Below are 26,934 nucleotides of genomic sequence, written 5' to 3'. Positions count from 1 at the left end.
TACGTAGGTGGCTTTTCAGTGGCTGCAAGGCAAGGTCTTGATTGGGGAAGGGGGAGAAGACGCCTCAGGCAAGGGAAGAGGCTACAGGATGAGAGCTATACTGGGGAAGGAGGGTATCCAAGGGTGTGTGCAAGGGGACACATGTTGGTCTGTGCAAATGGCCTCAAGATGGTGAGGGCTGAGGAGGCAGTCTCCAGAGGAGATGAAGCCAGATGGACATGTGAGAGTATGTGTGTGAGAATGGGTGGCGATTTCCCTTGGGCTGGCAGTGAGTGAGATGCCAGTGAATGTGTGACAGGTTTGAGTATGTTTGTTTAGAGTGATGAGATGGTTGCCGTACCCTTGCTGCACGGATAAGATCATTCACCCTCTATCTGCATTGGATGGCCACCCTCTTCTGTGTAGCATTGGCACTGGCCACCGCTGCCACCGCCTGCCATGCTGGATTGGTGATGCTACTGCCTGTCCTGCAGCCAGAGCAGGGGTAGAGGACATGACTTCGGGCCTCCATGGCGTCCAAATGACATTCCAGTGATGCGTCATTAAACCTGGGGGCTGCAGTCTTTTTGCCTTTCGTGGACATCTTCCCTGCAGTACCACTGGGCCGGAAGCACTGAGATGTGTGCGCGCAGCTGAACTTCAAATATGGCGCCCGGTGTGATGAAGCAGCGAGGTGATGGCATGGCGAGTGAATGAGAGCCCGCCCGCCATGGAAATGGCATGTTTCCCAGGAATGCATAAGTCATGTGGCAGGTTTGTGACGATACGACATGAAAACCCGCCATCATGGCTGGCGGGTATAACATTTTACCTGCCTGCTATTGCACTTAGTGTATGCCCTGTATGTTTGCTCATAATGGGAAAAATAAAGGAAAACGGTATGGCATCTCTTTAGGATGCGAAAGCAGTGTCATTCCTGGAATGATAGAATTTCACATTCAGTTTGAGACTGAGAAATTTGGGCCTGAAATTAGTGTTTTAATCTTAAATTATGGCTATTATAAAGCTTAAAGATGCTTTGGCTGCAATGGATTGGGAAAATAAGTTACAGGGTAAGATGGTAGTGAAGCAGTGGTAGACATTTAGGCAGATATTCCATTGAGAAAGAAAGACTCAATGAGAAGGAAGTACCATCTGTGGCTAACTAAGGAATTTAAGGATGGCATTACATTGTAAGAAAAGGCATACAATTCTGTGCAAATCAGTGGTGGGCCAGAAGATTGGGAAAACTTTAGAAACCAGCAAAGGATAACTAAAAAAATTAATAGTGGAGGAAATTAGAATCTGAGAGTAAACTAGTAAGAAATATAAAAACACAGTAAGAGCTTACACAAGTATAGAAAAAGGAAGAGAGTAGTAGCTAAAGTGAGCATTGATCCCTTGGAGGATAGTTGCGGAATTGATAAAGGTAAACAAAGAAATTGTAGAGGCTTTGAACAAGTGTTTTTTTTTTATTTGTCTTCATGGTAAAAGACGCAAAAAGCATTCTAATAATTAAAGTAGCAAATCAAGGGGAAAAATGGAGGGAGGAACTCAAAACAATCACTATCTTAAAACAATCAGTATCACCAGAGAAAAAGCACTAGGAAAATAAATGGGACTAAAGGCTGAGACGTCCCCATATCTGATGGCCTGCCTCCTAGGATTGTAAAAGAAGTAGCTGCAGAGATAGTGGATGAATTGGTTCTAATCTTCCACATTTGCTTAGATTCTGGAAAGGTCCCAGTGGATTGGAAAATCACAAATTTAACACCCTATTCAAGAAAGCAGGAAGAGAGGAAACAGGAAATTATAAGTCAGTTAGCCCAATATTTCTAATTGGGAAAATGCTAGAATCCATTAGGAAATAGTAGCAGGACATTTAGAAAATCATAATACAATGAAGCGGAGTCGGTATGGTTTTATGAAAGGGAAAAGGTGTTTGACAAATTTATTAGCGTTCTTTGAGAATGTAACAAGCTGGGTGGATAAAGGGGTACCAGTAGATGTCGTGAATTTGCATTGCTAAAAGGAATTTGATAAGGTGCCACATAAAAGGTTACTACACAAGATAAGAACTCATGCTGTTAGGGCATAATATAGTAGCATGGATAAAGGATTGGATAGAGACTAACTAGCAGGAAAGAGTTGGGATAAATGGGTAAATTTCAGGTTGGAAAACTGTAACTAGTGGAGTACCACAAGGATCAGTGCTGGGGCCTTAACTATCTACAACCTATATTAATGACTTGGATGAAGGAACCAAGTGTATAGCTGACGATACAGAGATAGGTAGGAAAGCAAGTTGTGAAGAGGAGACAAAGGGTGGTATTTTCTGTTCCCGCCAGTGGTGGAAATTGTGGTGGGTGGGGCACTAAATTTGGTGTGATGGAAAAAGTCAGTTTCCCACCAGCAGGAAATTAGTTGGAATTTTGTTCTCCTGACTTTGATGGCAGGTTAAAGGAGAGTTAAGTTTCCTGCTGATCTATGTCAGGAACCAGATTTGCTTTCATTTGCATCTTGTGAATGCTTATTAAAAGGCCAGCTCAGTGAAATTATGTTCCCGCTACAAATTAAATGTCCTGCCAGCAGATATTTAAAATGGTCTCTATGTAAGTGGCGCGCACCTGGTGAGCTTCAGTTCATCAATGAGTTCAAAGTCAGTAGAGACTGTTTTCGCCTACCTTAAAGAGATTTTGGGTGCCTGTATCACAAGCTGCGCCAAGGCTGGGCATGGGAGGCAATACTAGCAGGCAGGGGGAGACAGAGGTAGGACTTGGAAGGAGGGTGTGGAAGACAGGAGGGGAGGGGGGAGACTCAGGCATGACTGGGGAGTGGGGAGGGGGAGAGGAAGAGGGATACTGAGGCAGGACTAGGGGGTCGTCGAGGAACAGAGTGGAGTAGTGAAAGACTATCCTGGGCCAAGAGTTATAGGACTGCCAAAGAGTCAGTGAGTGTCCTGGGGCTGAGGCCATGCTGTCGGGGACATACTGAAGAGACTGTCCTGGGGCTATATGGGTCATGTTAGAGGGTTCAGCATGGCATGCATATCTTGGTCCCAGTCTTGAGTGGGGGAAGGCCTCCCTGGACAGCAACAGTCATGCACCATATGGTGCGCAGGGTGTGGTCAGTCACCTAAGGAATTTGGTCCTGGGGGTTTGAGTCACGGTACTGTGAAGCAGGGGGCACAGTCACGTTCAGGGAAGGCATCTGTAACTTGTAAGTCGGTAACTGAAAATTGATGAGAGGTGTTATGGATGGTCTCATGGGAGGGGTCCTGAAATGTCAGGATGTATGTGGCCTTGAGAAGGGGAGGGGTCAGGCCAATAAAGGGCTTGGGGACATCAACATTAAAGGGTTCAGGGTGAGGCAGAAAAATGCACAAGGATATTGATTGGCTCAAGGGTAACAGGAGGCTGGATAGTGATAGGTCAAAGGGGAATTAGAAGGCAGTGCAATGTGAGTGGAACTTGGCGAGTGATAAGGGGAGGTTGGAAACTGGTCTCCCAGACGAAGGTCAGCAGCACCATTTTTGAACTCACAATGATGCAGTTCAAAAAACAAGATAGAAAAAGCTGACCTGTAGGGGTGGTTTCAGGGCATGTGAGAGGAGTTCAACACAGCGATTCTTGGCCGATTGTTCTTCCGGAACCATGGAGAGACATGGCTCAATTGAGTGCTGGATTCAAGGGTCTAACGAACAGTGAATGAGCTCGGCTTCGTTACTCATGGTTCTCATTCAGGCAAGAATGGGGAAGTGGTGGTGTAGTGGTATTGTCACTGGACTTGGAAATCCAGAGACCCAGGGGTAACGCTGAGCCGCTGGATTTAGAATCAAGGGTTTAAATCCCACCATGGCGGTGGTGGAATTTGAAATCAATACAAATCTGCAATTAAAAGTCTAATGATGACCACAAAACCATTGTCGATTGTTGTAAAACTCATCTAGTTCACTAATGTCCTTTAGGGAAGGAAATCTGCTGTCCTCACCTGGTCTGGCCTATATGTGACTCCAGATCTGCAGTAATGTGGTTGACTCTTAAATGCCCTCTGAAATGGCCTAACGAGTCTTCGCTGCTAACATCTGGGAGCTTCTGCCAAAATTGGGAGCGCTCTCTCACAGACTAGCCAAACAATAGCCTGTCATAATCATACCCTTCAACTGTACCTTACAATGTCCCAGGCACCACCATCACCATCACTGAGTATGTCCTGTCCCACCGGCAGGACAGACGCAGAGGTGGCGGCAAAGTGGTATACAGTTGGGAGGGAGTTGCCCTGGGAATCCTCAACATTGACTCCGGCCCCCATAACCTCTCATGGCATCAGGTCAAACATGGGCAAGGAAACTTCTTGCTGATTACCACGTACCACACCCCCCTCAGCTGACGAATCAGTGACGAATACTACTTGGAGGAAGCACTGAAGGTGGCTAGGGCACAGAATGTGCTCTGGTTGGGGACTTCAATGCCCATCACCAGGAGTGGCTTGGTAGCACCGCCGCAGATCGAGCTAGCCGAGTCCTAAAGGACAGAGCTGCTAGACTTTGTCTGCGGCAGGTGATGAGGGAACCAACAAGAGGGAAAAACATACTTGACCTCATCCTCGCCAACCTGCCTGCTGCAGATGCATCTGTCCATGACAGTATCGGTAGGAGTGACCTTGTGGAGACGAAGTCCCTTCTTCACTCTGCAGGTACCCTCTATCGTGCTGTGTGCACTGCCACTGTGCTAAGTAGGATAGATTTCGAACAGATCTAGCAACTCAAGACTGGGCATCCATGAGGCCATTAGCAGCAGCAGAATTGTGCTCGAACACAAAATGCAACCTCATGGCCTGGCATATTCTCCACTCTACCATTACCATCAAGCCAGGGGATCAACCCTGGTTGAATGAAGAGTGCAGGAGGGCATGCCAGGAGCAGTACCAAACATACCTAAAAATGAGATGTCAACCTGGTGAAGCTACAACACAGGACTACTTGCATGCCAAACAGCATAAGCAGCAAGGAATAGACAGAGCTGAATGATTCCACAACCAACAAATCAGATCTAATCTCTGCAGTCCTGCCACATCCAGTTGTGAATGGTGATAGACAATTGAACAACTCTCTGGAGGAGAAGGCTCCACAAATATCCCCATCCTCAATGATGGAGGAGTCCAGCACATCAGTGAAAAGATAAGACTGAAGCATTTGCTGCAATGTTCAACCAGAAGTGCTGAGTGGATGATCCACCTCGGCCTCCTCCAGAGGTCCCCAGCGTCACAGATACCAGTCTTCAGCCAATTCGATTCACTCCACATGATATCAAGAAATGGCTGAAGGCACTGGATACTGCAAAGGGTGCGGTCCCTGACAATATTCTGTCAATAGCACCGAAGACTTGCACTCCAGAACTTGATGCACCCTTAGCCAAGCTGTTCCAGTACAGCTACAACACTGGTATCTACCTGGCAATTTTGAAAATTGCCAAAGTTTGTCCTGTACAAAAAAAGCAGGACAAATCCAACCCCACTGATTACCATCCCATCAGTCTACTCTCCACAAGTAAAGTGATGGAAGGGGTCATCAACAGTGCTATCAAGCGGCACTTGCTTAGCAATAACCTGCTTATTTTGGGTTCCGCAAGGGTCACTCAGCTTCTGACCTTATTACAGCCTTAGTTCAAACATATACAAAAGAGCTGAACTCCTGAGGTGAGGTGAGACGGACTGCCCCTGACAGTAAAGCAGAATTTGATCAAGTGTGGCATCAAAAACCTCTTTGAACATACAGCTAATCTGTGATCACAGGAAGTAGATGCAGCATGTTTGTGTTAGGTACCCAGGGAGATCTCACAACTCGTACACTTTGAGTCACTCCCAGGTGCATACAGAGTTGGCTCCTTGGTGATGAGGGCTATCCCCAAAAGGCATGACTAATGATGCCCGTTCGTCAGCCACAGAGTGCATCTGAGGACAGATACAATGCTGCATATTTCACCACAATGTCCTTAATAGAGCAGACTATTGGTCTCTTAAAGATGCATTTCTGATGTTTGGACCAGTCAGGGCGGTTCAAACATCATTGTTTCTTTCTGCGCCCTGCACATCCTAGCACTGCGAATGGGAAGGTGTGTTGCCACAAGGAGACATAGGGGAGCTAGACGTCTCTTCGGATGAGGTGGACATTTAAAGGGGTGAAGAGGGCTTTCCAAGGATGACCCCATCATTAGGATTGAAGGTGACATGTGCTTCCTCTGTGATCATTACAAGATTGATGAGCTTTTCTGGTGTGTTGAAGATGACAAGGTTATGTTGTGTCCCTGCATGAAATCATGAAGAGAACTGCACTTGTTACAACTTGTCTTCACTTTATTCCATCTGGAATCAGACAATTCATAGACGTGCCGTGACAACCTCAGAGCTACAAGATTCCAGAAGGAATAAGGTGAAGACAAGTTGTTACAAGCCCAATTCTCTTCTTGCTTTGATCCAGAGGACACAAAAATGCCTTCATTGTCATCTTCAACATATCACGAAAGGTAATCAGTCTTACAATGATCATGAAGGAAGCATGAGTCACCTTCAATCCTAATGGGGGAGTTGTCCTTGGAAAGCGCAGTAGCCTAGGGACCATGTGGTCACTGTGGAATGTGCTGAGCTGCCCACTCAAGCCCATACAAGCAACTACACATAGCGCAGTCCTTTCAACCATGGCGTCAACAAGTCAGTGGCATTGGCATCCTTCAAGAGGCTGAAATGCTATTGCAGATTTGGATCCACTCATGCCAGTATAACAGCAGCTTAGCAGTGCTCAGGCGACCCTAAGACGAAAAGATTTCATCAATGGTTAGCGCTTGACCATCTCGAGGGAACAACATCCAGCCAACACAATCTCTTCAAATGCCAGCTGTCATGTATGAAAAATGCAGAGACAATATCATGATACTCAGCCCCAAGATGCCATAAGACATCAGGGCGCAGTGAAGGTCAGAATTTAATCTCTCGTGGGTTGTTAGTATTTGGAATTCTCTTCCCAAGTGAGCAGTGTAGGCTGGGTCATTGAATATATTCAAGCCTGAGTTAGACAGATTTTTGATGTTTAAGGGAGTCAAGGGTTATGGGGGGCAGGCAGGGTAGTGGAGTTAACACCACAGTCAGATCACCTATGATCTTATTGAGTGGCAGAGTATGCTCAATAGGCCACATGGCTTACTCCTGCTCCTGGTTCTTATGTCCTTACAAATGCACCGTTTTCCTTTCTTCTACTCCAAAGAAGCTGAATAAATATATTTTTTCAGAGAAATGTTGTGATAAAGTGAACAGTTAATATTGATGATATTTTTATTCAGATTGTGTGAATGTAATGAGGGAATTTTACCCCCCACTGCCCACCAGGCTCGGTGGGACAGTGCTGGGGAGGTGGGTTAAGTTGCTTGAAATATGAAACCCAACACTAGCCCGCTGCAAAAGCATCTACTTTCAGGTTAGCTGCAGTGGGTTTGGGGACATCCAAGTCACCCACTATGCAAAGGCATGCCCATCATTATAATATTTAGCTGAGGCTCTGTTCCTCATAATTCGAGAGCAATTTGATTTTAATGGCTGCAGAGAGACCCAGCAGAAGCTGCCAAATCCAGCAGTTTTACTGCTTGTGTGTTGGGAGGAGCAGAATTGTTTCCCTGACTCCTCAGGCAAACCATCCACTGCAGCCTCTCTTCTGGCTACTACACAATCTCTCCTATGATCTTCCCCCTCCTACCCCCAGCCCTGTCTCTTCACCCATTTATGCCCGAGATCGCTAACACCTCATCCCGCCAAAAGTGTCAATGAGATCTTGCTATTAAATTCAGCAGGACCCTCACCCTCCAAGTATTTCAAGACTTCCCAGCCACAGACTCCCACTCCTGCCACCCGGCAAATACCGGTCCCAGTGTGCCTAAAATATCAACATTGGATTTTGTGTTGCTCAACTGTTGTTTTTGATATTCAGTTAATAATGTAGAAAATTATGACTTTACTCATGACTTGTTAAAAAAGGAAACAAATGTCATAACATACTAAAATAATGAGTTTCTGTTTGTGGTGTACATCTCCCTCTGGTGATTGAAAATAAAATTGCTGCGAGTTTACTAAAGCAAATCTATTCCTGCTCTGAATTTACTCACCATTTTTGGTGAGCTTGTGGCTTAAAATGAACAACTTTGCACTTTTAGAAGTGGGTTCTGGAGTAGGACATGCATATACCAGGGACAGAATTTGGTGGGAGTGGGAGATGCTGAGGTTTAGGAGGGAAGTTGAATGGACTGTGGGTGCAGTGCTCAAATTGCTTTTCTTCAGCTGCTTATCTAATTTCCTTTTGAAAGCTAAGATTGAATTTGCCTCTGCCACCTTCTCAGGTTGTACATTCCAGACCCTAAACAACCACGGAATAAAACAGTTTTTCCACATGTCACCTTTGGTTCTTTTGCCATAAACCTTAAAATCTGTTTCCCCTGGTTCTCAACTCTTCTACCAATGGGATCTATTTCTCTCTGTCTACTCTATCCAGACCCTTCACAATTTTGCACACCTCTATCAAATCTCCTCAAAACCTCTTTTCTAAGGATAGCAGCCTTCACCAATTTATCCATGTAACAGAAGACTCTTTACCCCGGAACCATTCTTGTAAATCTTTTCTGCACCATCTCCTATCCCTTCCCAGGTCCTGACAAACCCCTAATGGGGTTTCCCTCAATTCTGTGGGGCTACCACTTCTGGCCCTCTAAATTTTAATTTGTATTGAGCTATCAGAAGGCCCCTCCGTGTTTTCAATGGGAATCAGTGCAAACTATCCACTGGCTGGAGTTATAGCTGGTACAAAGGAAGATGGCTATGGTTTTGGAATCAACATCATCTCAGCTCAAGGGCATTACTGCAGGAGTTCCTCAGGGCAGGTCCTAGGCCCAAACACCTTCAGTTTTTTCATCAATGACCTTCCCTCCATTATAAGGCCAGAAGTGGGGATATTTGCTGATGATTGCAGTGTTCAGTTTGTTACGACATAGCAGATGATGTGGACCAAACCCACAAGAGAAACTAGGCCACGCTATCACAACGGTTTTCCAAATTGTATTTATTACGAGAAGATGTGTGCACTGACTTCAGAAGTAATGAGTCCTTTAAGACTTTAAGAGATGGTAAAAATTCAATTAAAATATTTATAAATAAAATAAAAGATTTCAAGCACATACACAAGACTACAATTACTTAAGACTGTAACAACTCCTAAAATTCCTAATTAACCTGACTCCCAGTTACACACCACCTTTAAGGCAACAGTCCAAAATAGATTTTAGATTAAAAAAAATAGCAAGTTAACACAGTACCCACTTGACAGTGGAATTCCAAATGGCTTTCTCCAACTTTAGTTACCGGACACAACAAACCTATGTACAAATGGCTAGAGGATTCTTGAAGGCTGTTTCATATACTCCTGTTAGATCTTACATGGCCTCCAACATAGCCTTTCATTCTCCCTTACATATGTTTTTCTCTCTTTAATATGTAAATTCCGTTGTTTCATATGTCTTTGGGAACTGTACTTTTCCCATAATAAAAAAACTTTCATGTTGCCAATATTGTCAGTAACCTTTGGGAATAAATAAACACATTCCTTAGCCTTACTTATCCGGCTCATTGTAAACATACCAACATCCCTTTGAAATCCAAACAATCCCTTCACTTATCTAAAAATGCAAATTCCCTTCACACCTTACATGTAAGACAGCAACAATGTTTACTCATTAGCATTTCAAGTACATTTCTACACCTAACTTCTTTTGATAATTTCAAGCTTGCAGTCTACCTGACTCCAAATGTAATTAAGTCACATACAGAACCATGTACACTCAACCCCATAAACCTACTTTACAATGAACCAGAAAAATAATATGAAAATTATTATATTTTCGTATCAAGTTCCATTCATGACTTCTTGGATACTGAAGCAGTCTGTGCCCATATGCAGCAAGACCTGGACAAAATTCAGGCTTAGGCTGATGTGACAAGTAACATTCATCTCACACAAGTGCAAGGCATGCACTTGGTTCTGTATGTGATAATCTATCTCTTGTTTGTCCTTCAAGGGGAAGATGACCATGTTCATCATCTAGGTGTTTGTTAGGGTTCTACGCAGATGACTGTTAAGGCCCATCAGCGCTGAAACGTTCTGCTGCAAATAGAACAGGATACTGCAAGCAATTGAGCTTTGGACAAGTGCTTACTCAGATTTCCTCTCTGTGTTTTCTCTCTGTCTCTGATATGCACTTGTTTTCAAAGGAGGCTGCACGGCTTTTTATTTGGTTGCAGCAGGTGCAGTGATTCTGGACGAGCTTTTTCCAGGACTTTTTCCAATGCACCCCAGATTCAACCTCTCTGTAGAAGATTCACTTTGGTAAACAAGTGTCCAGGCATTTTAGCTACATGACCAGCCTAACTCAGTTGTGACGTCTCAATATGACACGGTTGCTTGGCATGCCAGTTCGAGCACCTCAGTGTCTGGTTTTTTGTCCTGCCATCTGATCTTCAGAAGCTTCCAAAGGCAGCTCAAGTGAAAGTGGTTGAGCTTCTTGGCATGACACTGGTATTTGTATGCAGTTCTGCATGCGGAGAGCAGAGTGGGCAGGATTATTGCACTATAGACTTTCAGTTTCCAGTCATTGTCAGACAGATGTTCGAAGTCTGCTGAAGGCTACACTTGCCTTGGCAATTCTTGCGTGTGTCTTGTCAAATATAGACAGCTTGAGAGAATGTGCTGCTGAGATAAGTGAACTTATCCATTGCTGACAAGTTCTCATCATGGACTGCAACCTGGGGCTCATGATAGGGTTTTCCTGGAACAGGCTGGTGTATTACTTCAGTTTTTTTTGTGCTGATTGTAAAGCCGAGTTTTCACATGCATTAGCGAACAAATTGATGCTACGTTGCATGTCCAGCTCAGAACTGGTAGCTGGTGCACAGTCATTGGCAAACGAAATTACAAAGTATATAAGCACAAATGATTAATACACAAGATAAGATCACACAGAGTTAGGGGTAATATATTAACTTGGATAGAGAATTGGCTAACCAACAGAAAGCAGAGAGTTAATGGGTCTTTTTCTGGATGGTGAGCTGTAACTAGTGGGGTGCCACAGGGTTCGGTCCTTGGGCCCCAACTATTTACAATCTAATTGAGATATATAAGATGCTAAAGGGGATAGACAAAGTAGACGTGGAGTGGATGTTACCCCTTGTGGGGCATTCTAGAATGCAAGAAGCACTTCAGCAACTCGCCAAGGCTCCTTTGACACGACCTCCACCACCTAAAGGAACAAGGTCCCCAACATCATAGATGCCAGTCTTCAGCCAATTTGATTTACTCCATGTGATATCAAGACATGGCTGAAGGCGCTGGATACGGCAAAGGCTATGGGCCCTGACAATATTCTAGCAATAGTTCTGAAGAATTGTGCTCCAAAACTTGCTGCGCTCCTAGCCAAGCTGTACAGCTACAACAGTACGGCTACAACATTGGCACCTACCCAGAATGTGGAAAATTGCCCAGGTATGTCCTGTACACACACAGTGGGAAAGATCCAACCCAGCCAGTTACCACCACATCAGTCCACTCTCCATCATCAGTGAAGTGATGGAAGGGGTCATCAACTGTGCTATCAAGCAACACTTGTTTAGCAATTACCTGCTCACTGATGCTCAGTTTGGGTTTTGACAGGGTCACTCATTACAGCCTTGGTTCAAACATGGACAAAAGAGCTGAACTCCAGAGGTGAGGTGAGAGTGACTGTCCTTGACATCTAGGCAGCATTTGACCGAGTGTGGCATCAAGGATACCTAGCAAACCTAGAGTCAATGGGAATCAGGGAAAACTTGTCGTTGTTGGAGTCATACCTAGCACAAAGGAAGATGATTGTGGTTGTTGGAGGTCAATCATCTCAGTTCCAGGACATCACTGCAGGAGTTCCTCAGGGCATTGACCTAGGCACAATCATCTTCAGCTGCTTCATCAGTGACCTTCCTTCTATCATAAGTGGGGATGTTCGCTGATGATTGCACAATGTTCAGCACCATTGCGACTCCCCAGATACTGAAGCAGTCCTTGTCCAACAAGACCTGGACAATGTCCAGGCTTGGACTGACAAGTGGCAAGTAACATGCACACCACACAAGTGCTAGGCAATGACCTATCTCCAACAAGAGAGAATCTAACCATCTCTCCATGACATTCAATGGCATTACCATCACTGAATCCCCCACTATCAACATCCTGGGGGTTACCATTGACCAGAAGCTAATTGCCCTTAAGGTGGTGGTGAGCTGCCTCCTTGAGCTGCTGCAGTCCATGTGGTGTAGGTACACCCACAGTACTGTTAGGGAGGGAGTACCAGGATTTTCACCCAGCAACAGTGAAGGAACAGCGATATATTTCCAAGTCAGGATGGTGAGTGGCTTGAAAGGGAACTTCCAAGTGGTGGTGTTCTCATCTGTCTGCTGCCCTTCTCCTGCTAGGTAGTTCCAAACGTGAGTTTGGAAGGTGCTGCCAAAGGAGGTAAGTTCCTGTGCATCTTGTTGATAGTACACACTGCCACCACTGTGCGTCAGTGATGAAGGGAGTGAATGTTTGTAAATGGGATGCCAGTCAAGCAGGCTGCTTTGTCCTGGATGGTGTCAAGCTTCTTGAGTGTTGTTGGAACTGTACTTATCCAGGCAAGTGGAGAGTATTCTAACACACTCCTGCTTTGTGCCTAGTAAATGATTGACATGCTTTGGGGAGTCAGGAGGTGAGTTATTTGTCACATGATTCCTAGCTTCTGACCTGCTCTTATACCCACAGTATTGATATGGATAGTCCAGTTCAGTTTCTGGTCAATGGTAACCTCAAGGATGTTGATAGTGGGGATTCAGTGATGGTAATGCCATTGAACATCAAGGGGCGATGGTTGGATTCTCTCTTGTTGGAGATGGTCATTGCCTGGCACTTGTGTGACATGAATGTTACTTGCCACTTGTCAGCCCAAACCTGTCCACCATCTACAAGAGTACAAGTCAGGAGCGTGATGAAATAATCTCCACTTGCCTGGATGTGTACAGCTCCAACAACACACAAGAAGTTTGACACCATCCAGGACAAAACAGCCCGCTTGATTGGTACCCCATCCACAAACATTCACTCCCTCCACCACCATCCTGACATGGAACTATATTGCCGTACCTTCCCTGCCACTTGGTCAGGACCCTGGAATTCCCTTCCTAACAGCACCATAGGTGTACCTATATCACAAATTTGCAATGATTCAAGAAGATAGGCAATAAATGTTAGCCTTGCCAGTGATGCCAACACCTCATGAACAAAGGAAAAAAAAGTGCTGTTTTGGACACAGAACAATATAAATAAAAGGCACCAGGAGGGTCATCATGTGGGAGATCTCTCAGTGGAAGCTACATCAGAGCTCAAATTTTCAAGAAAGTGTTCTTATCTGTTTAATACAATCATCCTTTCCACCACTGCTGCCACACCTCTTCCCCATCTTCAAATAAATTATACACCCTTCAATTTAGTACCCACCCTAGTATATTGCAACACATCAGACTTCTTTGGATCTACATAACTAAGCCAGACAATTATTTGATTGATTAATACAAAATAAGTGCACCCTTTCCTTTATGTCTATAAACTCCATGAAAAACAGAATGTGACATAAATGCAATTCTCCTTTTAATGCAAGGAACTCGCAATGGCCGTAAAGCAATGTAATTTTTTCCTTCACACATGTGCCATGCTGGGCTCCTCCTGTGGTACAAAGGCCTCGTGGAATTGATATGGCCCCCTTTCATGACAACTCTCTCCTGAGAAGAATGTGCTTCTGACTTTATCTGATTAGTGCAAAGGATCATCTGAGGCAGCTCGCTTGATTGGCACCCCATCCACAAACATTCACTCCCTCCACCACCACCCTGACTTGAAAGATCCTGAAAGCCCATGAGAAATAGCAGCCTGCATTTTGGATCCCTGGAATCGGAAACCAGTCTGCACTATTCTGTATAATCTTTTTCCTACTACCACCAGAGCTGCACTCACCTTCTATGGCTATTCATCTTAGAGGGTAAGCAGTGTTTCGATGATTAAGGAAGAGTGACATTAGTCAGTGTGTTATCTTGCCTGCACACATTAGTTCATTGAACTTCTTTTATTGAATACAACTGAGTGGCTAGACCATTTCAGAGGGCAGTTAATAGCCAATCCCATTGCTGTGGATTTGGATCATTAGTCCAGGCCTCTGGATTACGAGTCCAATAATATAATCAGCATGCTACCATTTCCCCATTTCTTGATACTGGCTAGTTATTCTGGATGTGAGAGGTTGCACTCAGTGCTACAGACACTTTTGTCCACATGACAACAAGCTTTTTCAGAGGTTTCTTCCCATAGGTACCTTTTTTTTATTCATTCACGGGATGTGGGCTTCGCTGGCTGGGCCAGCATTTATTGCCCATCCCTAGTTGCCCTTGAGAAGGTGGTGGTGAGTTGCCATGAACCAATGCAGTCCACAGCTGTTAGGAAGGGAGTTCCAGAATTTTGACCCAATGACAGTGAAGGAACAGCGATATATTTCCAAGTCAGGGTGGTGAGTGGATGGGAGGAGAATTTCCAGCTGGTGGTATTCCCAAGTGTCTGCTACCCTTGTCCTTCTACACGGTAGTGGTCGTGGGTTTGGAAGGTGCTGTTGAAGGAGCCTTAGTGAATTCCTGCAATGCATCTTGTAGATGGGACACACTGCCGCCACTATGCGTCGGTGATAAATGGAGTGAATGTTTGTGGATGTGGTGCCAATCAAGCGGGCTGCTTTGTCCTGGACAGTGTCAAGCTTCTTGAGCCTTGTGGGAGCTGCACTCATCCAGTCAAGTGAGGAGTATTCCATCACACTCTTGATTTGTACCTTGTAGATGGTGGACAGGCTTTGGGGAGCCAGGATGTGAGTTACTTGTCACATGATTCCTAGCCTCTGACCTGCTCTTGCAGCCACAGGATTTATATGGCTAGTCCAGTTCAGTTTTTGGTCAATGATAACCCCAAGGATGCTGATAGTGGTGGATTCAATGATGGTAAAGCCATTGAACATCAAGGGGTGATGGTTGGATCCTCTCTTGTTGGAGATGGTCACCACCTGTGTGGTGTGAATGTTACTTGCCACTTGTCAGCTCAAGCCTGGAAATTGTCCAGGTCTTACTGCATTTGGACATGGACTGCTTCAGTATCTGAGGAGTTGCAAATGGCGCTGTGCATCATGCAATCATCATTGAACATCCTCATTTCTGACATTATGATGGAAGGAAGGTTATTGATGAAGCAGCTCAAGATGGTTGGGCCGAGGACAGTTTCAGAGGATCTCCTGCAGTGGTGGCCTGGAACTGAGATGACTGACCTCCAACTACCACAACCATCTTTCTTTGTGCTAGCTATGACTCCAACCCGTGGAGAGGTTTCCCCCTGATTCCCATTGACTCCAGTTTTGCTAGGGCTCCTTGATGCCATCCTTGGTCAAAATCGGCCTTGATGTCAAGGGCAGTCATTCTCACTTCACCTTAGGAGTTCAGCACTTTTGTCTATGTTTGCACCAAGGCTGTAATGAGGTCAGGAGCTGAGTGGCCCTACCAGAACCCAAACTAGGTGTCAGTGAGCAGGTTATTGCTTAGCAAGTGTCGCTTGATAGCACTGTTGACGACTCCTTCCATTACTTTACTGACGATGGAGAGTAGATGGGGCAGTAATTGGTCGGGTTGGATTTGTCCTGTTTTTTGTGTACAGGACACACCTGGGCAATTTTCCACATAGTCGGGTAGCTACCAGTGTTGTAGTTGTACTGGAGCAGCTTGGCTAGGGGCATGGCAAGTCCTGGAGCACAAGTCTCCAGTACTATTGCTGGAATGTTGTCAGGGCCCATAGCCTTTGCAGTATCCAGTGCCTTCAGCAAATGGAGTGAGTTGAATTGGCTGACGACTGGCACCTGTGATGCTGGGGACCTCCAGAGGAGTATGTAGCCCTTGAAGGTAACTTGATTTTATATGAAAATGTAAATCAAGCTTTTGAAAATCAAAAGCCTATCTTACGTTATCGTGTAAAAGCAATACAACCCCCTTCTCCTTTGCTATATTTTGTGGTAATTGCTGGGTTATTGATTGATATGTTTCAAACCAGCCTACTAAATGATTCCCATTCAGTTAATGGGATCCGTAAGTTTATCAGGAATTAACAGGTAGAGGTTTTTTGCACCAATCTTTTTAGCTCTGTGGCGTTGTGAAGCCTTTGAGAGGTGTGAAACTATAATGAGATGCAAGACATTTAATTATATAAATGGATATGAACCATACAAATCTTTGATTCAGCCATGGCAGTTTCTTTTAACCCTGGGAATACACTGGGCACTGATGGATGAATTATTACCTGAAGCGTTATGTCGCAGATTAATTCATATATAAGACATTCTGAGAGGTACGAAAGATTGCTTCATTTGAAAGATTATGACTTAATTCCCACTATAATTTAGTTGATTTAATTAGATGCTTTCTGATTTGTAATTCTGTATTCCTTGATAACATGTGAGATATTTAGGTCTGGATTTTGTGGTAGTTATGACAGTGAAACTGTTAGTGCTGTCTTCATTATCTGTGATGCACAGTTAAACACTGAAGTCCAGAAATTGCTGATCGTGATTCCCTATTCCTCCACAGATTGTGTTGTTGAACTCTCTGCAGGTGGCAATGTTTAGAAATCAATGAACTGACAAGAACTCCCCTGTTTAAGCTGTAATATTGTTCTAAAAAAAACTCTGAGAAAGTTGTGCCTTGTTAATGAGATGTGACAGGATTTTAATGGCGTAGTATGTCATAACTATAAATGAACTCTGGCCCTGAAATATGAATTTCATATTTGTGGAACATCAAATCTACATTACAAAAATTATATAGTTTTTTAATATATTTCTTTCAAGCTTGTTTAATATATTTCAGCCTGTACCTTATGTGTATGTGCCAATCTTTATTTCGCTGTCCACAAGATTTATGAACTGTCAATGATAGTCACTGCATTTTACTTCCTGGTTTGCTGACTGTGTGATTCTTCAGTGTGATTGGTTGCTTAGCCTGCCTGATGAAATTATTGTTTCTGACTGCCTGGAGATATCCTAGAGTTGACACCAGAATTAAACCAACTATGTAAGGCAAAATCCACACCACAGAGATCGCTAGATCACTGTGAGAAGCTTGTTTTGAGATCAGCAGCAAGTGTTGTCGCTCTGCTACTGACTGTGAAATCCAGACCATAAAATGCGTATGTGTATATATATATAGTACTTGCAGTCCACTTATGTTGTTAAATTGCTTTTCAAGAGTTGTAAAATGTTCAACTTTTAATTGTTTTTCTTCCTTTTAATGCATGCAATCACAGGGTACGCAGTTGATTTTCACTGCTGCTAAAGAACTGGGGCAGTTATCAAAGCTGAAGGTATCAGTGTATTTTGTTGCACAAGCAGTAAGCCTGTATGCTGTATTGAAAATGCATGCCTTGTGTTCAAAAGAAAGAAAGCTCGGTGTGTTTTTAATTTAAAAAATATTTATTTTCTTTTAGCAATAAAAAAGTAATAAATTATTTTTGCTTCTCCTGTGAAATGCAAGAATGATATTTACAATTTGCTTCCAAAAAAGTGCTTTTCCAGTGTGCATTATATGATATTGCCTTGAAGCTAATTGTAACAATGAAAGATGAGAAAGCAAAACATAAAAATTCTTGTTTTAGACCATAAGACCATAAGACACAGGAACAGAAATTAGGCCATTCGGCCCATCGAGTCTGGTCCGCCATTCAATCATGGCTGATAAGTTTCTCAACCCCATTCTCCCGCCTTCTCCCCGTAACCTTTGATCCCCTTACCAATCAAGAACCTTTCTATCTCGGTCTTAAACACACTCAATGACCTGGCCTCCACAGCCTTCTGAGGCAATGAATTCCATAGATTCACCACTCTCTGGCTAAAGAAGTCTCTCTTCATCGCTGTTCTAAAAGGTCTTCCCTTTACTCGGAGGCTGTGCCCTCAGGTCCTAGTCTCACCTACTAATGGAAACATCTTTCCCAAGTCCACTCTATCCTGGCCTTTCAGTATTTTGTAAGTTTCAAACAGATTCCCCCTCATCCTTCTAAACTCCATCGAGTATTGACCCAGAGTCCTCAAACGTTCCTCATATGTTAAGCCTTTCATTCCTGGGATCATTCTCATGAACCTCCTCTGGACCCTCTTCAGGGTCAGCACATCCTTCCTGAGATACGGGGCCCAAAGTTGCTCACAATATTCTAAATGTGGTCTGACCAGAGCCTTATAAAGCCTCATCAGCACATCCCTACTTTTATATTCTACTCCTCTTGAAATAAATGCCAACATTGCATTTGCCTTCCTAACTACTGACTCAACCTGCAAGTTAACCTTAAGAGAATCCTGGACTAGGACTCCCAAGTCCCTTTGCACTCCAGATTTCTGAATTCTCTCCCCTTTTAGAAAATAGTCTACGCCTCTATTCTTCCTACCAAAGTGCATGATCTCACACTTCCCCACATTGTATTCCATCTGCCACTTCTTTGCCCATTCTCCTAACCTGTCCAAATCCTTCTGCAGCCTCCCCGCCTCCTCAATACTACCTGTCACTCCACCTATCTTTGTATCATCTGCAAACTTAGCGCGAATACCCTTAGTTCCTTCATCTAGATCATTAATGTATAAAGTGAAAAGTTGTGGTCCCAACACTGACCCCTGCGGAACTCCACTAGTCACCAGCCACCATCCTGAGAAGGACCCACTTATCCCCACTCTCTGCCTCCTGCCAGACAGCCAATCTTCTATCCATGCTAGTACCTTGCCTCTAACATCATGGGCTCTTATCTTACTGAGCAGCCTCCTGTGCGGCACCTTGTCAAAGGCCTTCTGGAAGTCCAAGTAGATAACATCCATTGGCTCTCCTTTGTCTAACATGCTCGTTACCTCCTCAAAGAATTCTAACAGATTTGTCAGACATGACCTCCCCTTGATGAAACCATGCTGAGTTTGCCCTATTTTACCATGCACTTCCAAGTATTCTGAAATTGCATCCTTAATAATGGACTGTAAAATCTTACCAATGACCAAGGTCAGGCTAATCGGCCTGTAATTTCCCGTCTTTTGCCTCACTCCCTTCTTAAACAGGGGGCTTACATTAGCTATTTTCCAGTCCTCTGGGACCCTCCCTTCTCGAGTGATTCCTGAAAGATCGCCAGTAACGCCTCCACTAAATCTTCAGCTATCTCCTTCAGAACCTTGGGGTGTAATCCATCTGGTCCAGGAAATTTATCCGCCTTCAGACCTTTCAGTTTTCCTAGCACCTTCTCCTTGGTAATGGCCACCATACTCACCTCTGCCCCCCGCCTCTCTTGAACTTTGGGGATGTCACTCATGTGTTCCACTGTGAAGACTGATGCAAAGTACCTATTCAGTTCCTCCGCCATTTCTTTGTTCCCCACTACTATTTCTCCAGCTTCATTTTCCAGTGGCCCAATGTCCACTTTTGCCTCTCTCTTACCCTTTATATATCAAAAAAAACTCTTGCAATCTTCTTTTATATTACTGGCTAGTTTACCCTCATAATTAATCTTCTCCCTCCTTATTTCTTTTTTATTGTCGTCCTCTGTTGGTCTTTGTAGGCTTCCCAATCCCCTGGTTTCCCACTGCTCTTCGCCACATTGTATTCTTTCTCTTTAGCTTTTATGCTGTCCCTGACTTCCCTTGTCAGCCATGGTTGACTCATCCTGCCTTTAGTATGCTTCTTCTTCCTAGGGATGAATTTTTGCTGTGTCTCCCAAATTACTCCCAGAAACTCCTGACATTGCTGTTCCACTGTCTTTCCTGCTAGGCTCATCTCCCAGTCAATTCTGGCCAGCTCCTCCCTCATGCCTCTGTAGTTGCCTTTATTCAACTGTAATACCGTTACATCTGATTCCAGTTTTTTTCTCTCAAATTGCAGGGTAGATTCTATCATATTATGATCACTTCCTCCAAAGGGTTCCTTCACTTTAAGCTCCCTTATCAAATCAACCTCATTACATATCACTAAATCTAGAATTGCCTGTTCCCTGGTGGGCTCCACCACAAGCTGCTCCAAAAAGCCATCTCGCAGACATTCCACAAGTTCCTTTTCTTGGGATCCACTACCAACTTGATTTTCCCAGTCTACCTGCATATTGAAATCCCCCATGATCACTGCAACCTTGCCTTTCTTACACACCTTTTCTATCTCCTGGTGTATCTTGTGCCCCACATCCTGACTACTGTTCGGAGGCCTGTACATAACTCCCATTATGGTTTTTTTTTACCTTTGCAGCTCCTCAACTCCACACACACAGATTCTACATCATCTGACCCGACATTATTTCTTGCTATCGATTTAATTTCATTTCTTACTAACAAAGCAACCCCACCCCCTCTGCCAACCTGCCTATCTTTTCGATAGAATGTATATCCTTGGATATTTAGCTCCCAGTCCTGATCCCCTTGCAGCCATGTCTCCGTGATGCCCACCACATCATACCTGCCAATTTCAATCTGCTCCACAAGCTCATTTACCTTATTTCGTATACTGTGTGCATTCAAATACAACACCTTCAGTCCTGTATTTCCCGTCCCCTTTCTCATTGTCATCCCTTTATCTGACGTGCTTGAAGTTAGATTCCTAGCCCTTTCCACTCTCTCCTATTTTGTGTTCTGGAGACTTTAATAGCCTCTCCTGGGCTCTCCTTTCTTTTCAGTTTTTTCATAATTTTCCATGAAGTTGAATCCATCCCCCCACACGTTAACCTGCTGCTTTGTTTCCCATTAGTTATACTTCTTGGAGTTTTACCCTTCCCTCCCCCCCAACTTTCTAGTTTAAAGTCCTGTTGACCACCCTATTTACTCTTTTCGCTAGAACATTGGTCCCAGATCGGTTCAGGTGGAGACTGTCCCACCAGTACAGATTCCTCCTGTTCCAATACTGATGCCAGTGCCCCACGAAATGGAACCCCTCTTTCCCGCACCACTCCTTTAGCCACGTGTTTACTTCCCTTATTCTCGCGTCCCTATGCCAATTTGCACAGGTAGTAACCCGGCGATTATAACCCTTGAGGACCTGTTCTTTAATTTAGTTCCTAGTTCCTGATAATCCCCAAACAGGTCCTCTTTCCTAATCTTACCTATGTTATTTGTCCCAAAGTGGACCACAACAACTGGATCCTCCCCCTCCCTCTCCACATCCTTTCAAGCCGGTCAGAGATGTCCCTCACCCTGGCACTGGGCAGGCAACATACCATGCAGGACTCTCAATCCTGCTTACAAAGGAAGCTATCAATTCCCCTAATTATAGAATGCCGTACAACTACCACTTGTCTTTTTGCTCCCCCTTCTTGAATGGCCTCCTGTGCCACGATGCCATGGTCAGCTGGCTCATCCTCCCTACAGCCCTCTTCCTCATCTGCACAGGGATCAAGTACCTCGTACCTGTTGGACAAGGTCAAGAGCTGAGGCTCCTCTGTTCCTGATCACAGGATCCCTCTACCTGCCTCACTTGCAGTCACACCCTGCTGACCCTGACCACTAACTGGACTTGAGGTACTTAATCTAGCGGGTGTGACTGCCTCCTGATACAAAGCATCCAGGTAACTCTCCCCCTCCCAGATATGCCTCAGCATCCGGAGCTTGCAGTCCAGCTCATCAATTCTGAACCGGAGTTCCTCCAGTAACCGACACTTGTTTTCTAACACTAATACCATTGGTTATAACATAGGATGTTCTAAAACAAAAAGGAACAGCCATGCAAGTTCCCTAACACGTCTCTAAAATAGATTTCATCAGTTTGTTTTTCCTTTCTTGAAGCAAGAAATTCTTATTGTGTTATTTGACTACAATTAATGACGAAGGTGCTCTTGCTGCATGGCGAGTGTTTGGGTGGTCAGCTGTCAAACTGTTAGGAGATTCTCAACAGAAAAATTTGAGGAAGTCATTAGACTTTTGGCAAATTATTAACCGGTAGACAAAAAACAAGCTCATTTTGATGTTTTGTTCCTTTGTCATAATAAGCAGAAAAACCTGTCCCTTCATGCAATTTGTAAACATTATTCTCATCTTTATGAAATACCTGACTGTGCAAGCTTTGATTTTTCCAGGATCACATGGTTCGGGAAGAAGCCAAAAGCCTTACACCAAAACAATGTGCTATTATGGATTTGGCACTGGACACAATTAAGGTGAGTGCAAGAAAGGTAATTTAATTTCTAAATTAACCTAAGGGGAGAATTTTCTCCCTGTCGGGGAGGTTGGGTGGTAGCGGGCGTGCAGCTGATTGCTGCCCGCGATCGGCTGCGCGCTGCCATTTTACGTGGCCCGCCCAGGGTGATGCGCACCCGGAAGCAGTGTACGCTCACTGTGAGGCAGGCTGAGTTGGGGCCTGCACTCTTTCACGCATGCATGTGAAAGAACGCAGAAATCTCCCTGAGGCACAGAACTGCCTCAGGGAGATTAGTTTGATTTTTTAAAGTTTTAATAAAGGAAAAAAAAATTTAAGACATGTCCCCTCATGTGACAGTGTCACATGAGCTGGGACATGTCTATGAATTTTATTGAAAATTTTTATTAATGTTTTAAAACCTTCATGAAACCTCATCCCACCCATGGATGAGGTTTCATCATAAATGCGAAGGCCGTCTGGGCTCTTCACCTGCCCACCAACCTTAAGGTTGGGTGGGCAGCTCCATTAATAATTTTAATTGGTATTTAAATGGCCTTAATAGGCCTTTGACAGTTCGAACTGAAGATCTGAATGATGCACGGTGACATTGGGACGCATGCCCGACATCACCACGTGGCATTTTATGCGTTGGCCAGCGGGGCCCGCCCCCACTCGCCAATCCAAAGATTCTGGCCTAAGTAACTGAGATAAGAAACGTTCTAAATAATTCCAATCTTTTTTAAGCAACCGGGCCTTAAGGTGAACATTTACTGGGGACTTCTCATGTTTCAGATATGTATGGTCATGCTTTTCCCACAAAGCTAACCTGTTTTTGCATATTTGCTGATATTCTTCTGGCTGTACCCAAATGTCAACCAACTGTATTTTTTATGCTGTTTGTATTTCAACACATGGCCAGCTTGTTACCATTTCATAAGAAAAATTATTGTATTCATGAGGATTGAGAATATTAAGCAATCAGATTAATTTAAAGGTACGATTAGCATTTGTCAGAAGCGAGCAGATTGATTAAAAGGTCAGACACTATCAGTGTATGTTTGGTTGTGAGTTGGGAGTGGAGGGTGTCAAAGTAATCAATCAGATGTTACTTACTTTCACTATTGGTTACAAACAAATTTTAAAATTGAATTGATGAGCGCAGTTATTGATAAGTTTGTCAAGCGTTTGTCCCAGTAGACATCAAATAAATTGCTAAAATTTAATTTTATGGGGCATGCCCAGCTGTTGATTTACATATAAGTTTATTTTCTTCAAGACTAGCTCAGGCTACGTTCATGGGATTGGATGGTCTGTGCATTGTATGAGTGCATTTACTATCTTTATTTGAACATACCAATGTTTCCAGCATTTGAATTTTACTGGTATGGTGTGACAGAAGTTATTGTCTTTCTGTGGATGAGTTGTAGAGACAATTATGTTCTGTAATTTTGAACGCTATTTTCAGTGTATTTACTTTGTTGCCAATAGATTGCACATCTCTGGCTGACGCAGTGATTAGGTCTACCCAAGAGCAAAATAATTTTTTTAAGGATTGTACTATATAATCATTTTTATCTCTAGCTCAATCAAAGAAACTTTCATTGACAAGGAAGAAAAAATGCAATATAGTTTGGAAATTACTGTTGACAATAATAGTAAATGCCTTTGAATGACAGTCTTCTGACAACTGTTTTAGCAGAGGTGTTTATTCTTGGCATTAATAGTCCTGTAAAATAACAGACAAAGTACTTGTCCATTTTTCTTGCCTCTGTAATTTCTAGTCTCATTGCTTTTGAGGTTATAATACAAAAATCATTTGTTATGACATGGCAGATGATGTGTGCCAGCTAGACTAAATCCACTAAGAAAACTAGGCCACATTATCACAATGGTTTTGCAATTTGTATTTATTACAAGAAGATTTGTGCACTGAATTCAGAAGTAATGAGTCCACTAACACTGTTAGAGGTTTTAAAAATTAAACTAAAACATTTATTAATAAAAGAAAAGATTTCAAGCACATACATAAAATTACAGTTACTTAATATTGTAACAAACCCCAGAATTCCTAATTAATATGACTCCCAACTACACACCCTCTTTAAGGGAGCAGTTCAAAATAGATTTTAAATTTGAGTAGTAAATCCAGCAAGTTTATCACAGTACCCACTCGACAGTGGAATTCCAAAGGCATTTCTCCAACTTTGGTTATTGGACACAGCAGACTTCTACAAAAGTGGTTGGAGGCTTTTCCCCTAGGCTGTTTTACATTGCCCTTTTAGATCTTACAATGTCCCCCAACATAGCCTTCCATCCTTCTTTATATATATTTCTCTCTCTTTAATCTGTAAATTCCATTGTTCTATATGTCTTTGGAAATGTACTTTTCCCGTAATGTAAAAAATCTTTAATGTTGCCAATATGGTCAGCACCTTTGGGAAAAATAAACATACTGCTTGGCCTTGCTTATCTTGTTAGTAGTAAACATCCTATCATCCCTTTGAACTAAACAACCCCTTCACTTTTCTAAAAAATACAAATTTCCTTCACACCCTTCAAGCTGCCCTCATCCACGTTTACTCATTAGCATTTCAAATGCCTCTTCCACCTAACTTCTTTTGATAATTTCAACCTTGCAGTTTATCTGACTCCAATTCAATTAAATCACACATACAGAACTACACACACACAATCATAAACCTACTTTACAATAAACCACAATAATATTATGTAAAATGTGATGGTTTCATGACATGTTTGAGATGCACATAATTCAATCAGTACGTAAAAGAAAAAAGGATAGGTTAATGCTGACCGTCATCAGAAGTTGGTTCTATGGTTTTATTTCAATGATATTGAAGCTACTTAAAATAAAAATTGTTTAATTAAGGTAACATAATCTGCAAAATTTGAATTCAGAATAATTCCTTTGGGCTACCACGGCATGTCGACCAGAGACCGATGTGTTAGATCGTGAATCATTTTTGACTTGTAAATGTGAAATGTATTGCCAGTTAGGGTTATTTAAGGTGCATTTTGCAACCATTTTCTATTCACAAAGAGAAAGAATGGAAAATTCTCATTGTTTTTAACCGAGTGCTGTAAGCTTGTATTGAACTCTCTGCAACTACACCTATTCGTATGTAGGATACCTGTAATTTTTTTTTATTCATTCATGGGATGTGGGCCTTGCTGGCTAGGCCAGCATTTATTGCCCATCCCTTATTGCCTTTGAGAAGGTGATGGTGAGCTGCCTTCTTGAACCACCTCAGGTACACTCACAGTGCTGTTCCAGGCTTTTGACCCAATGACAGTGAAGGAACGACAATATATTTCCAAATCAGGATGGTGAGTGGCTTGGATGGGAACTTCCAGTTGGTGGTATTCCATATGTCTGTTTCCCTTGTCCTTCTAGATGGTAGTGGTTGTGGGTTTGGAAGGTGCTGTCAAGGGAGCCTTGGTGAGTTCCTGCAGTGCATCTTGTAGATGGTGCACACTGCTTCCACTGTACATCAGTGGTGGAGGGAGTGAATGTTTGTGGATGGGGTGCCAATCAAGTGAACTCCTTTATCCTGGATGGTGTCAAGCTTCTCGAGTGTTGTGGGAGCTGCACTCATCCAGGCAAGTGGGGAGTATTCCATCGCACTCCTGAATTGAGCCTTGTAGGTGGGGACAGACTTTGGGGAGTCAGGAGGTGAGTTACTCACCACAGGATTTCTAGCATCTGACCTGCTCTTGTAGCCATAGTATTTATATGGCTAGTCCAGTTCAGTTTCTAGTTAACCGTAACCCCCAGCATGTTGATAGTGGGGCATTCACCGATGATAATGCCATTGAATGTCAGGGGGTGATTGTTAGATTCTCTCTTGTTGGAGAACGTCATTGCTTGGCACTTGTGTGGCGTGAATGTTACTTGCCACTTGTCAGCCCAAGCCTGGATATTGTCCAATCCTTGCTGTATTTGGACATGGACTGCTACTGAGGAGTTGCAAATAGTACTGAACATTGTGTAATCATCAGCAAACATCCCCACTTCTGACCTTATGATGGAAGGAAGGTCATTGATGAAGCAACTGAAGGAACTCCTGCAGTGATGTCCGGAACTGAGATGATTGACCTGCAACAACCACAACCATCTTCCTTTGTGCTGCTTGATAGCACTGTTGATGACCCCTTCCAGCACCTTACTGATGATCGAGAGTAGACTGATGGTGCGGTAATTGGCTGGCTTGGATTTGTCATGCTTTTTGTGTATAGGGCAGTTTTCCACATTACTGGGTAGATGCCAGTAATCCTTAAGGGATAATTTATTTTTAGCTTGAAAGGCATTAGAGCATTATGTTAGGAACTAGAGATAGTTTAAATAAGTTATTTGTCGGTATTAGAAATGAGTTTTAGCTTTAAGTTTAAATTTAATTTGTGTTTCTGTATTTGTGTGTTAAGGGGAGAACTTGAGTTTTAGTTTCATTTTAAAAGTTGCCTTCAAGTCTGAAGGCTTTGTTTTTTGGTATACCTACATTTTTAATTAGGTTTTATGACTCTTGATATAGAGAACTAGGCTATTGCCTCACAGCAGGGGACCGCAGACACAAGGAGAAACAGAACAACAGGTTTTTTAATTCAGTTGGAAACAGGAGCTAGGAGAAACTAGATATG

General features: G+C 43.3%; 1 protein-coding gene across 5 annotated transcripts in view; it reads left to right on the top strand.

Annotated features, from left to right (window-relative positions):
* The window catches only part of LOC121277368 (protein unc-13 homolog B-like), a 710,648-nt gene that overhangs the window by 668,197 nt on the left and 15,517 nt on the right, over positions 1–26,934 (top strand). For 4 of the 5 annotated variants that reach the window (XM_041186756.1, XM_041186765.1, XM_041186782.1 and 1 more), the window contains one exon: positions 22,217–22,297. In XM_041186756.1, coding sequence (XP_041042690.1) covers positions 22,217–22,297 — 81 coding nt within the window. Of the gene's footprint in view, positions 1–17,446; positions 17,504–22,216; positions 22,298–26,934 lie in introns of all 5 variants that reach the window. The other variant, XM_041186790.1, reaches the window with a different exon arrangement.

This window comes from Carcharodon carcharias, chromosome 1 (genome assembly GCF_017639515.1).
Source record: "Carcharodon carcharias isolate sCarCar2 chromosome 1, sCarCar2.pri, whole genome shotgun sequence".
Taxonomy (NCBI): Eukaryota; Metazoa; Chordata; class Chondrichthyes; order Lamniformes; family Lamnidae; genus Carcharodon; species Carcharodon carcharias.
Note: the sequence above shows the minus strand (reverse complement) of the source record. Positions and strands in the feature narration are given on the sequence as shown.